Consider the following 13941-nt stretch of genomic DNA (forward strand, 5'->3'; position numbering starts at 1 on the left):
TTATATTTTACTAAAATGTTTTTAAAATATTACAAATTATTTAAAACAAGTATTAAAGCACGATTTTTGCATAATTTTTTATTTCGATGATATGTTGGCAAAGTTTCAAATATATTTTTATAAATGTATATCAAAATTAATCAAATTATCTTCTTAATTAATAATTTCTACGCAGTTTATTTTTATATACTCAGTAAAATAAAATATTAATATTATTAACTAGTTAAATATTGTTTTAAAATATAGTTTTGGTTCAGGTTCCAAATTTCTTATTTTTATTTTAAAAAACAATGTTTTTCTTACAATTTATTCCAATTTTGATGTTTAATAAAATAAAAATAATATAAACTGTATAAATAAAATTTTATATCTTGTTTTTTATATTTATAAAATATTGTTGTTATTTATAAAAGAATATGTACTCAATTAATTGAATTAAGACTTTATACTAACAAAAAATTGTGATTTTGTTTTTAAAAACTAATAATTAATAATTATTGAAATTTATTACAAATTATGATGTTCTTTCCGACTCATAAATTATTATAAACTATCTAAAACTAGTTTTAAATCCTGTTTTCACAGTAAAAATAAGATTGTTATTTTAATTAAACAAATGTGATTTGTCAAACTTGGCTGTGAATATGGCTGTGCATGTTACTGTCTCAAATGTATTTTTAACAAATATTTTATATTTATTTTTAAAAATAAGTATATTATTAAATATGTATTTTTATTTAAGTTTTACTTCAGTTTTAAAATATCATAACGTTAAAACTTGTACATAACTGACATTTTTATAGAATATTAAAGTAAGAACCCAATCATAGTGTAATTAAAGTAACAATAAACAATTCCGTTATTTGACAATATAAGTTTATGTACGTACTGATGAAACTTATAGTCACTTACTATTAAATTGTTTTTTTTACACGATATACAAGTTTTAGTTTTTTTATTAATGTTCTATTAATCATTCTTTGTCACAGATTTAATGATAATTTTATTGAATATATTAAAATAAAAACATTAATTAACAAACTTTCTAATTATTAGCAACATATTATAAAAAAGAAATATTGGATTTATGAAAAATAATTTAAAAACAAGTTAACAATAGGCCTTAATTTTATCATCTATAGTTTAACTTGTTTTCAAAATTGGCAATTATAAGTATAAAATATTTTTATGGTGAATAAAATATATTATTTATTATAGTCAATTCAACGAACTAAAGAAAGTAAATAACTATAAAGTCTACTAACAAAAAAGATTCGCAAATTTGTTCTTTATTATATAAAACATTTTATTTACAGCTTATTACAGACAATAAGGGGGTGATAAAAATTAAATAGAATATTAAAAAATTTTTAAAAAGTAAATTTACCTGTGGGATAGTAATATCCGGCATGAGCAGCATGGTTTGCTGCAATTTTTCACTGTTACCAAAACTACAAAACTTATTCATCCCTTATTCTGCTTGTCCGTCAAGCAACCACCTCAACTCATATCCGCACAACACAAGAAACAATACCACCACTAAGTACTAGTACTCCATAAAAAATGACCAATTATTGAAACGTCAATAATAATAGCAGTAGTCAAAAAAAAGTCAAACAGTAGAACAAGAACAATACGGGCACGGAAACAATCGGACGTCGGACAAGACAATCAACGAACGGTCGTTTCTAAGCATCTGCGATGCTGGTGAAGGACTGCAACGGTACTCCACGAGATATAGAAATGAGGTTGCTGAGGAAGCGACGGTTCTCCGAAGAAGTTTCGCCCGATGAGCACGAGACAAGAGAAGGGATGTGTGTTTGCGTGTGTATATGTGTGTGTGTGTGTGTGTGCAATTGGCGTATCAATTATTCAAAAACACACGCACGCAACAACAATGGTAGTGGAGGTTTCATTGGGGCAAGGTTAATGGCAGGATGAAGAAACGCGAAAAAACTCTGGTAATTTTGTTTTGTTACTTCATCTGGTTTTTAATTTGAACGCGGCCTGTCCCGAGACGTTTTGACACGCGTGCAATCATAATTGTATGTGTGTGTATGTGTGAGTCTATGTCCGGAGAAGTTTTATGACTTTCAATTGCACGTACTGCTTCTTGCGCGGTTATTAAATTAATTGTGTTTTATTTAAATTTTCGTAATAATGCTCATGAAATAGCATAATTTGAGGTCAATTAATAAATTAAGCAAAACAAAAAGAAATAATTGTTTGCTAAAGGTCGTTTTTAAATTAACACTAATTTTGACACAGTTTATAAATTTCTGATTTTAATTTTTAAGAAATAATTAATTATAATATTTTTTTACAATTAATTACAAAAATTTGTGTGTTTAATATATGTTTGTTTTACAATTGTATAATATCAATATTTTTATGATAATTGTTGAACAAATAATAGTCTAAGATAAAGTTATTAAATATCATAAAAAATGCAAAATTATTTTATCATTTTATTAATAAAAAATATAAAAATAAAATAAAAAAATGTACAAAATGTTTATTAAACAATATTTAAATATATAAGTACGATATTTATTGAGTGAAACAAAATATTAAATTGCTATATATTGTTGTAATAATATACCTAAATAATATTATAGGGTCACTTAATAAATAAAATAAATTGAAAAATACGAATTTTGGTTTATATTAAAAATTTCTAGTTTTCATTTTAAAAATTTTAATTTTTCTTACAATTTATTACATTTTTGTATGTTAATATAAAATATAAAATATATTTATTCAAAAAAATAAAATATTTTAATAAGTTGCATATTCTATTTATAATATTTAAACAAGAAAAGAAACGAGATGTGGCGTCAATTAATAAATGAAATAAAAATGTAAAAAACGCTTTTTAAAAGAATTTTTACATTTTTGACTTTGATTACAATTATATTATACTTAATAATATTAAAAAATATATAATTTAATAACAAAAAAAAAGAAAAACAAAATAAACAAAAGAAAAACAGTTTTGGTATACATTAGAATTTTTTTATCTTGATTCTGAAAAGTTTTCTTATATTTTATTAGATCATTCAGTGAAATTAAATATTTAAAAATATTATTTTATAATATTTAAAAATGAATAATTTTGTAATGAGCTTGTTTTTACATATATTTCAATTTTTGGACAGATTACAAATTTGTAATTTCGATTTAGAAAAACTATAAATTTATTAAAATTTATTATATCATAAAATTAATCAGTAACGTAAAATAATTTAAAAAATTGGATATTTTATAGCTTAGACGTACTTTTAAATTAATATGCAATAAAAACTTCAATAGATGTTTATATAGTTAATTTTAATAAAAAATACCATTTTTTCTAGAGATTAGAAATTTCTTATTTTGATTTAGAAATTAAATATTTAAAAAAGTTAAAGATATTATTTTATAATATTCACAATTTTATTAAAAAGAACTTTTAATATAAATCTAATAAATTTATTTTGAAGCTTGTTTTCAAAAATATTACAATTTTGTTTATTTAAAAAAAAATATATAAATAAATAGTCAATTAATAAATAAAATACAATATATATTTAGAAGTGTCATTTTTAATACCAATTTTAATACATTATAAATTTTTGATTTTGAATTTGAAAAACCAATGATTTTCTTATAATTTATTAAAATTTTATGTGTTTAAAACACGACGTTTTTCTAGTAATATAATATATTAAAAAGTTGTGGATTTCATTGCACAACGTTTAAACAACAATTTTGCAATAAATAATTTTTAAAATTAGCATAATAATAATTAAAATTAACAATAAAATATTTATGTATACATACGATCCTTTTTAGACGTTTAAAATATACAGTACACTAAATTAAACAGGTAATTTAAAAATATTAAAATTAATTATCAATAAAATTATAAACAAAACAATAAATAATTAAATTTGGTAAAACAATATTTATTAACTATTAATGAAAATAGGTTTTGAATGTGCAAATGTATTCATTTGCATTGCACACTTGGATATTATTAAAATTAATAGTTTTACAACAATTAAGTTAAATCATTAAATTTTAATCAACAATAAAACATTTATTTATTCATTATCTCTCCATTATCTTAAAATATTCTTTCCATCTTTTACGTTACGACTTTGAAGTATTGAAATATGTACACAAATCACAATGTGTTGAATAGTTAGTAGGAATTGTTTCTCTATTAATGAATTACTCATAATGAATAAATTGATAGATCACTCAGTGTATTAAAAATAAAAAAAAACTTGCTCAATAAAACCAGAAATGAATTAAAATGCACTCGCTGGATTGAATCATAAAAAAAGTGTTATAATTCAAAAAGAAACCTAAATATTATGTGCATTGCATAAACCCATGCTTAGATGAATCTAATAATATGTACTAAGTATCCTGCAGTAGTAACACCATACATTATTCATGTTATAGTATTTACATTAATATAAACGAGCAAATATCTGCATGGTTGAGTAATGGAGACCTCACTGTTGGCTTCAGCCTTTTTCTTTTTCTCCGGGGCTTCCTCGTTAATTCACCGGAATCCATTACCTCAATGCATTGGGATTGGATTGTGAATCCGAAACGATCTCGTTGAGGCAATTTGATGCATGTACATTCGAACGAAACGCAATGCAACAACATTACAAATGACTGCGGTCCCTGCTACTTAATAGAAACGCAAATTGAAATCACTGGAAATGAAAAAAAGAAAAAAAAAAGTAAAACAAAATAAAAGAATAAACAAATCACGTTAATTCGTGGTACTAGACGTGCATTAAATCGTTTCCTTTTCACTTAACGTTAAGCATGTGAATACGTATCGTGCATACGAATCCCGACATTAATTTTCCTTTTATTCGGCTTCTCGTAAATATCCTACGGAATATCAATTTCTGTTAAGTAAAACAATAATAAAAAATAATAATAAGAAGAAAAACGCTAATAATTAATGTGCTCGTTGGCATAATTTCACGCAATACATCATATTAAAATCGGATAACCATCAGATCTGATCTCTTTACGGAAAATAAATATTCATGAATTGTTAGTAGTGCATGCAACATGGGTCCAATTAAGATGCTCGAAGCCACATAAATTTTCATATTTTGTACACGAATCTCGAAACAGTTTCACGATTTTCATACACATTCCGTATGTAAATTGCGAGGCGGATTACATTCTTGTTCAGAAAGTTTTTTTTTTATTCTTCTAGTTGCGGGTAATTTCAAAATTTACATGATCGGTTTGTTACTCTGTTACAGAATTGATGAATCGATAAACTCAAATGAGATTAACGTTTTATGTAACATATATGTGTATGTATGTAATAATTTATGGTTGGAATGTTTGCCTTCTTAAATTTGGCGGATGCGCTCTCTCTCTTTTTTGGTTAGTTACTTTAACTTAACGTATTTTTTAAAAGAAATTTAGGTTTTACTGTAAAATAATTAATGCAGTAATATTTCCTGAAACCTACACGGCATGGAATTTTATTCCTGTTCTAAATGTTATTAGAAAAAAGACAAATATCAAAAAATTGAAGAAGATAATTAAAAATAGTTTTTCTCTTTTATTTTTCAATTGCTAATAATGTTTAATTGTAAATATTTTTCTAGATAGAAATACAAATTTTCTAAATGAATATTTCAAAATATAAAAATATACAAATTTATTAAAAACAAGACAAATCAATATTGGAAAATCACACATATAGACAATTAAAACTATGTTGAAATTGATAACTTAATTATAAATATTTTTCATAGCTGGTTTTATAAATTACGCAAAAAGTAAGAACATGTGAAAATAATAATTTTTTTTTAATTCATTATTCATTAACAATTTTTAATAAAAACAAGACAAATTTATAAGTGTTAAATGTATTTTTTTTAATATTAAAAAATAATATTAATAAACAAATTGGAAACATGTTTTTTATTGTTTTATTAGCATTGTTAACTTAATTATTAATAGTCTATATATTTTCATAAAAATTAAGATATTGAAACAATATAAAAGACATCAATTCTTTAGTTAAATTATAATTAATTTAATAATTTTTCAATCATACAATTTTGTCATGGATTTTTTTTGTAGTGGACTTATAAGTGATGCAAAAAAAATTAAAAATAGGTTAATTAATTTTATTAAAAATGAAAAAATATAAAAACATTAAAAAAATAGATGAGACTAAAGAGAGAGAATTTCCTTTTTAATTTTTTAAATCCTTTTTTAAATACATGTTTTTTTCTGGCCTTTACATCGTATTAAATTTTAAATACTAACCTAAATAAAAAAAAAAAAAAATAAAACAAATGATTTCTTCTTTTTTTTTAATTGGTGATTTAATTTTTCGTATTTTTTAGATAAAATTACACAAAATTTTTAATACCTATAACTTTTTAATTCTTCAGTTTAATAATAAAAATTTATTAAAAACAAAACTATTTTGTAAATATTAAATATAATAAGTAAAATTAAAATTGTTGTTTTTTAATTCATTTAAATTGCTTATTGTTGTATTTGTAAATATTAAACATTGAACATTGAAAAAAAAACTAAGTAATGCTTTTAATCCCATAATTGAATTAAATTAATTATTTAAAAACAAAACAAATTTCGAAATATTGAAGAAACTGTTAGATGAAACTAAAATTATTGTTTATAGTTTTAAATTATATATATTTTACAAATTTGATTAAAAACAACATATTAAATTTTAATATTAAAATAAATAAATAAATAAAGAAAAATTAAAACAAACGTTTTCTTTATTATTTTTAATTGAAGTTTTTAATGATTTTTTTAATTCTCAAACTAATATCTATATATTAAATATAATAAAAATTAATACTGATGTTTTTTTTAATTGTTAATGTATCTGTAAATAGTTTTCTAGGTAAAAATACATATTTTCTAAAAACTAGAAAAAAATTAAGTAAAGTAATACTTTTTAATTATATAATTTAATTAATTATATTATTTAATTATTTAAAAACAAAACAAATTTCGAAATATTAAAGAAAATGTTAGATGAAACTAAAATTAGTGTTTTTTTAATTCCTTCTTTAATTGTATATATTTTTCTATTTATAATCACATATTTTTATAAAAACCGAAACATAGAAAAATACTAAAGTAAAATTATTATTCTATAATTTAATAATAAATTTGACTATATTACATATTAAGACGTAATATTAAAATAAATATATAAATAAGGTTTTTAATATTATTACTTTTTATTCTTAAACTAATTTCTAAGTATTACATATAATAATAAATAAAATTGATTCTGATGTTTTTTTTTCATTGTTATAATATCTGTAAATATTTTTCTAGTTAGAAGTACAAATTTTCTAAAAATTAGTAAAAAACAAGTTTTTAATTCTATAATTTTATTATTTAATTATTTAAAATTAATACAAAAAAAATAAATGAATCAATTTCTAAATATTAAAAATAATATTAAACAATGAATGTTTTTCATTGTTATAATTATATATTTTCATAACAACAGAAAAATTAATTAATTGTAAATTTTTTTCTTAACGATAATGAAGAAGATATTTTAATTTACTTAGCACCTGCGTAAACTCCTAAATATTTTTTATTTTCATTTTCTCTTATTAAATTATATTTTTTATATTCTTCATTTTAATTATCATTGCAATAACTACTGTTTATTTAATAGTTATATTTTATATTTTTATTTTTTTATGTTAGATATTGTATAAAAAAATTAGTATGAAACAGCCATTATAATACATTCTTCAAACGACAAAATGTATATTAAATGTCATGTCTTTTTGAGTCGTAAATGTTGTTATATTCACTACTACCATTTTATTTAATTCATAAGATTGTATACACACACATTAGCAGTGCCAAGTTCCTTGACACAACTCCGCGGAACCGCTGCGGAACAAGCGTGGCCCGGTGCAACAGGAAAAAAAAACGAATTAAAGCAAAAATAATAATGAAAAAAAACCTCGCGTCCAACATCTGAATCTGCACCGCGCAGAGACAGGAAGAGTGTCTTCCACGTATCCGGTTGGTGTCCCCTCTGCGTTCGTTGATCGCTTGCCAGCGGACGTTCACTTGAATACATTACAAATGAAGCGAACGCCACGAGCACAGGTGAAATGTATCACGCACGCCACTCATTCGAACCAAAACGAACGCGGCGATCTCGGACGCCGGCCCTTAGGTGATCAATCAACCCGATGTATCAATTAATATCAATTTAAAATGGTTTCACCCAGGCAGAGGCAGATACACGGTTCCGCATTTCTAAAGACCAGCGTCAAGATTAATGTCGGCTCTTACTGATAATTATTGTCTTGTTCCAGTTTTACAAAGGCTACACACGCACATTTTTTGGTCCACGAAAACAGTATGTTAAAGGCGAAACACCAAAACCTCTGCCGCATATTAAAATGAATAATAATAATGTGTAGTGGGATAGATAATACTCGAAGTGTTTATTGTTATCGGTTGAAATGTGGCTACCGAAACACGATCTTTTCAGACGCTTGTTTATTGCACAAACATCTTTGTGCTGGATACTGTATAATAATGTAATTGTAACCGGAGATTATTAGCGGATGCACTTAAAGGCACCTGATGTAGACTAAGAATTTCAATTTCTTTTTATATGTTTTTTTGCCGGTTAACATGATGTAATTGAGGTTTGCCCACATTATTGAATGCAAATCATCCTGTAACAGTAAATCGTATAATTATGGTCTTTTTGTGATTGTACAATTTTCAACATATGGTGTAAAACTATTATGCCGGTGCATTAATAAGATTGGCGAGAAAAAATCTTTTAGAAAATTGATATGTTTGAAATTGCCTGTGAGGTTCAACAGCATCGTTTGTTCCTTTTAATTGTCTTAAAATGCTGGTTTAAGTGATTGTTTACTACATGTAAATTATGTGCAGGAAACACATTTGTTAAGGATTAATGAATACCAATCAATGGAACTAACAAATAATAATAGTGGCAAAAAATTAAGATTTTAAAGTATTATTTTTATGTAAATTCAATATAGAGTGGGATAAATTCATAATTTAAATTACTAAGCATATTTATAAGAAGTCCTGAAACAATTCAGAATCAGATTATGAAATCCAACAATCATAGCAAAAATCACAATAAAAATAAAATAAAATAATGAAAAACTATTACTTAAAAGGGGTGCAATGTGAGGATGAAATTTTTTCATTGCAGAATATTTTTCTTAATTTAAAATAGATGTGAAATGATTTGTTTGGGTACAAAAAAAATCAAGCTTTCAAAAATGAGTAAAACTACTTTCCTCTGTGGTTTCTATCTATAACATGGTTTCTTTTGTAACTGGTAACTTTTAGGGAATTTAAATATACTACGTACAGACGTTGTAATGTCTGTACACTACCACAAGAAGGTTGCCTGAAGCTGCTCCTACAGCCAGAAGAAGCTTTCGACGTTGCATAAAAATGAACACGTATAGGATCGTCTTCAAAGATAAATTTGCTTTTGAAACCATCAATCGCAAACTTTACTACTGTTCTTAGAGAAGAATGGCTCGCTATGGACAAGAATTTATACGTTCACTAATTTTGATTATGCCAAGAAAGGTGGAAGGTGTTCTTAAAAAAAAAAAAAAACAGTGTTAGTTTCAGTGAGTGAGTGAATTAAATCACCGGCGACAAAAAAGGTCCATGGCACTAATAACAACCATTGTGGAAAATAAAATAAGACAATCTTTATTGTCCATAATGTGATTACTGTAACTGAAAAATGAATAAAATTTCTCAAAAATTACCCCTCCATAAGAAGTAATGGCACACAACTTTTTTCACTAAAATTGATTTGTTCTTCCTGATGATCTGCTCAGTTCTCAGAAAGTGTCTGCACGTAAGTGTAAAATGGACACTCCGTTCTTGAGACTTTATGGACTTTATGGCTTATTGTTTGACTTATTAGAAAATATACCTGAAACAATGGCGGAGCGGCCGGTAATTGATTTTGAACGACAAATGGCCAATTGAGATTTTATGCGAGCCTCTTTTAGATCTTCTTTTAACCTGTTTCAGCTAATAACAGCCGGTAATTGCTCGTATCCAACTACGTACCATCTTAAATTAGATTACCATACTAATACGCAAACGCACTCTTCGGCGACCACAAAAACTACTATTAATGATAATGCCAGCGAAACCGGACAATTGTTTTCAGGAGATAATACATTTCCTCATTCTTTGCTCTTCTTCACATTTATTGACTTAACTGTTGCCGCATTCACATTAATGTGGCATATGGCGTATATGCAACCATTTGTGTATTACGTCCCGAAGAATTGGCAGGACATTTTTCGATAAATACAAGAATTAAAATGTTTTTTCCGATTCAAATAAACTTTTATCAATCCATTGCGATTTTGAAAACAGATGTTCGATCCGTATTCTTATTTAATTGATTTGTTTTATGAATGGGGTAGTGATTGACACTGCTCATTTTATTAAGTGATATTAGTAATTTACATCAAATTGTATTTTATTATTATAAAATCACCATCATTCATAATAAAAGTGTGAAATTACTTTTAGGTTTTGACTTGTCAGTCAGCAAGTAAATAAGTAAAACAAGCTTGAAATCAATATCTATAAAAAATAAGGAATTTGTGACGTAAATGGTATTACAACAATAAAAATTTGTTTATTAAAATTTGATAAATACACCTGTTTAAAATTATCTGAGTTCATTTTAATATTTGTCGAGGTGAAGGAAAATTGACTATTTGAACTTGCTGATAATTTTAGTGATTATATGAAGGAGTCATCGACATTGACATGCAAACACCAAAAACATTTTATTGTAATATGCAATTTTTAAAATAAACTGTAGTCTTGTTTGATATGTAACTGAATTTTTAATTGTGTGGTCAAAAAAATATTCTTGACTTAGACAAGCAAAATTCTCCGGGATCAACGTCTCTGGAGTAATGAACTTCCTCGTAATCATAATTTAAACAACATTAGGTATAGGATTATTTTTGCAAGGTTCACATAATTTGACTTAATTGCAAGTCCATTGTTCTTCTAGTGACTTTAAACTTAACAATTTAGTCAAAATCCACACATCAATTGTAAATATGTTCTTGCGCTGAGATAATCGACGAGGAATTTTCACTGGATGTCCCGTTTCCTTTGTTTAGCAAACAATAAGGTTATATAAAGAATGTACCGGAAAAATAATATTGTCTTAGTGGATGTCATTTTAGTCAAATATTTTAATTTATGTGTTTGGACACTTACAATAACTTTTATGAAAATTATTTTCAACTTTATAGTTAATGTCCTGTTTCTTAAGGAAATGAAAATTATTTGCTAGTTAATATTTTTATCAACATACGTAAGTTTTTTGTCGTTTTTAATAAAATATAAAGATAAATTATATAGTTTGTCATTGTTACCAACAGATAAGTATAAAAATAAAGATTACACAATTTACTTTATAAAATTATTAAATATGTAAATAAATATTAAATTATAAAAATTATAATTTATTTTATTTTCATTTAAATATAATTTGATTTACATTATAAAATTATTTACTATATAAATAAATGCTTTAAATATATTTTAAATATTTTTTCAGGGGAATGTTTTGGGAAATTTATTATAATTTATTATCACTTGAAATGAATATTCTATATTTAATTTAAATTAATTATAATACACATTAAATGCTAGTGTCATAAAATAATAAAGAAATTTGTGCCACTATTATATATACAAAAGTTTTATAAATTTGAACAAAGTGTAGAAGTTTATATAATTTAAATTACATTATAAAATTATTAAACATGTATAAATGCTTTAAATATTAAAAAAAACAAATGTTTTTAGGAAAATTGTATAGGAAATTCTAATTTATTATCTTTTGAAAAGAATATTTTGTATTTATTTAATTTAGAATAATTAGAATAGACATTAAATGCCACAGTAAAAGAATAAATAAGACCTCTGTACAATTGTCATGTTTACAAAAGTTTTATAGATTCTAATAAAATAAAATAAAAATATTTATACAATTTAATTTATATTACAAAATATTGAATATGTTTCATATAAAAAAATTTTTATAAAACTATAATTTATTGTCATTTGAAAAGAAGATTATAATTTAATTTAGAATATTTAGAAAATACATTAAATACCATTGTTACAGAATAAATAACTGCCACTATTATTCATAGGTTATGTTGAAGTATAAAACAAAGAGGAGAATGTAGAAAAGTTTTATAGATTTTACTAAATTATAAAATAAAGATGTTGAAATAATTTCAAATATCTTATAAAGTGTTGTCACAGAAGAAATTACTTTGCTTTAAATTTTTTATGATAATGTTTTCAAGAAAATATATTGGAAAATTTTTATTATCAAATGAAAATTATTTATATCTGGTTTAGAATAATTAAAATACACATTATATGCCGTTGTAATAGAATAAATAAGTATTCTGTTCCTCTTTTAGGTACAGAAAAGATTTATAAATTTTTATAAAGCATAATAATAAAGGTGATATAATTTAAATTACATTATAAATTTATGAAGTATGTAAATATTTCAAAGATTTTATGGAAATTAACAGAATTTGCTAAAAAATAATGATTTATAATTATTTGAAATAAATATTTTATTTTTAGATTAGACTAATTAGAATACACATTCAATGTCACTGTTACAGTATAAACAAGGACCCTGTGTCAGTGTTACGTAGACAAAATATTTTAATAAAGTATAAAAATGGAGCTGTTGGTACAATTTAATTACATTATTTATTTATTTTTATTAAGTTAATAAATATGTAAATTATTACTTAATACTTAATATTATATAAACACGTTTTTAAGACATTTTTTTAAGTAATTTATAATTTATGATCATTTGAAAACAATATGAACATTAAAGGCCTCCATCGTGGAATAAATACGTTTTTTACACTATTATGTATACAAAAGATTTAAAGTTAGTATGCAAGTTTACTACATTTACTTATTAACTACTGTTTATTATTTTATTGCTGTTTTTAATTAAAAAAATAATGCACTTCGAATGTTTTACTTTATATTAGAGATAAATGAAACAAAAATTATTAATTATCCACAGGAAATAAGTAAGAAAATATGCACACAAATTAAAACAATTAGAATTGACAAGTTTCTTTATTATTATGTTGATTTTTAAATAAAACTCAAGTCAATAATCAAAATTAATAGGTAGATATAATTGGAAAATAAAATTATGTTCCCATTTAGTTTTTGCAATGCTTGTAAATAATTAATAATTGTATAAAAATAATAAAAAGAGAACGGTTTATCAGTTTCTCACAGGAGTAAAGCTTATTAGCATCTTGCCGGTATCGGCGTCGTTGGAAATCGATTATCATCTCGCCGACTTCCTTGAATGTTACTCGAAGCCGGCAAAAAGCGGTCACAATTTGAAAAATGACCGCGACACAGCCTGGCGGAATTGGCCGTCGATGCATCGTTAATAAAACGAACAGAAGAAATGAAGGAGAGGTAGAAGAACACGAAGGAGAAAAAAATTATCGGCTCCATCGGAAACTGAAAGCGCGCAATGAAACTTTATACGTACGAAACCGACGACAAGTGATTGCGGAATTATAGATCGAGATTGTTGTTGGCACTTTAGATGCCCGACCTAACAGTACAACCGTGCACACGTCTTATCCGATCGATCCATTTCAGTTTCTTCGATTGTCTTTTTGTTGCGGGGAGCGGAAAAAGGAATGTTTTTGGTTCATGATTTATTTGAACAGATTTCTGTACTGAGTTTTATTAACATTTTGATATGTTGAATTGTATATTTTACTTATGCATCTTCTAACTATGCTTTGTCGG

The 13941-nt window shown here is 24.4% G+C and overlaps 1 protein-coding gene across 2 annotated transcripts in view; it reads right to left on the reverse strand.

Moving 5' to 3' along the window:
- Positions 1 to 13941, reverse strand: part of LOC126264148 (rhophilin-2-like) — a 79586-nt gene that overhangs the window by 38107 nt on the left and 27538 nt on the right. The window contains exon 1 of one of the 2 annotated variants that reach the window (XM_049970870.1): positions 1388 to 1480. The exons of the other annotated variant lie outside the window; for it this stretch is intronic. Coding sequence (XP_049826827.1) covers positions 1388 to 1468 — 81 coding nt within the window. The 5' untranslated portion in view covers positions 1469 to 1480. Of the gene's footprint in view, positions 1 to 1387; positions 1481 to 13941 lie in introns of those variants that run through there. 2 annotated transcript variants of the gene reach the window in all.

The sequence above is a fragment of the Aethina tumida genome, chromosome 1, assembly GCF_024364675.1.
Source record: "Aethina tumida isolate Nest 87 chromosome 1, icAetTumi1.1, whole genome shotgun sequence".
NCBI classification, from domain to species: domain Eukaryota; kingdom Metazoa; phylum Arthropoda; class Insecta; order Coleoptera; family Nitidulidae; genus Aethina; species Aethina tumida.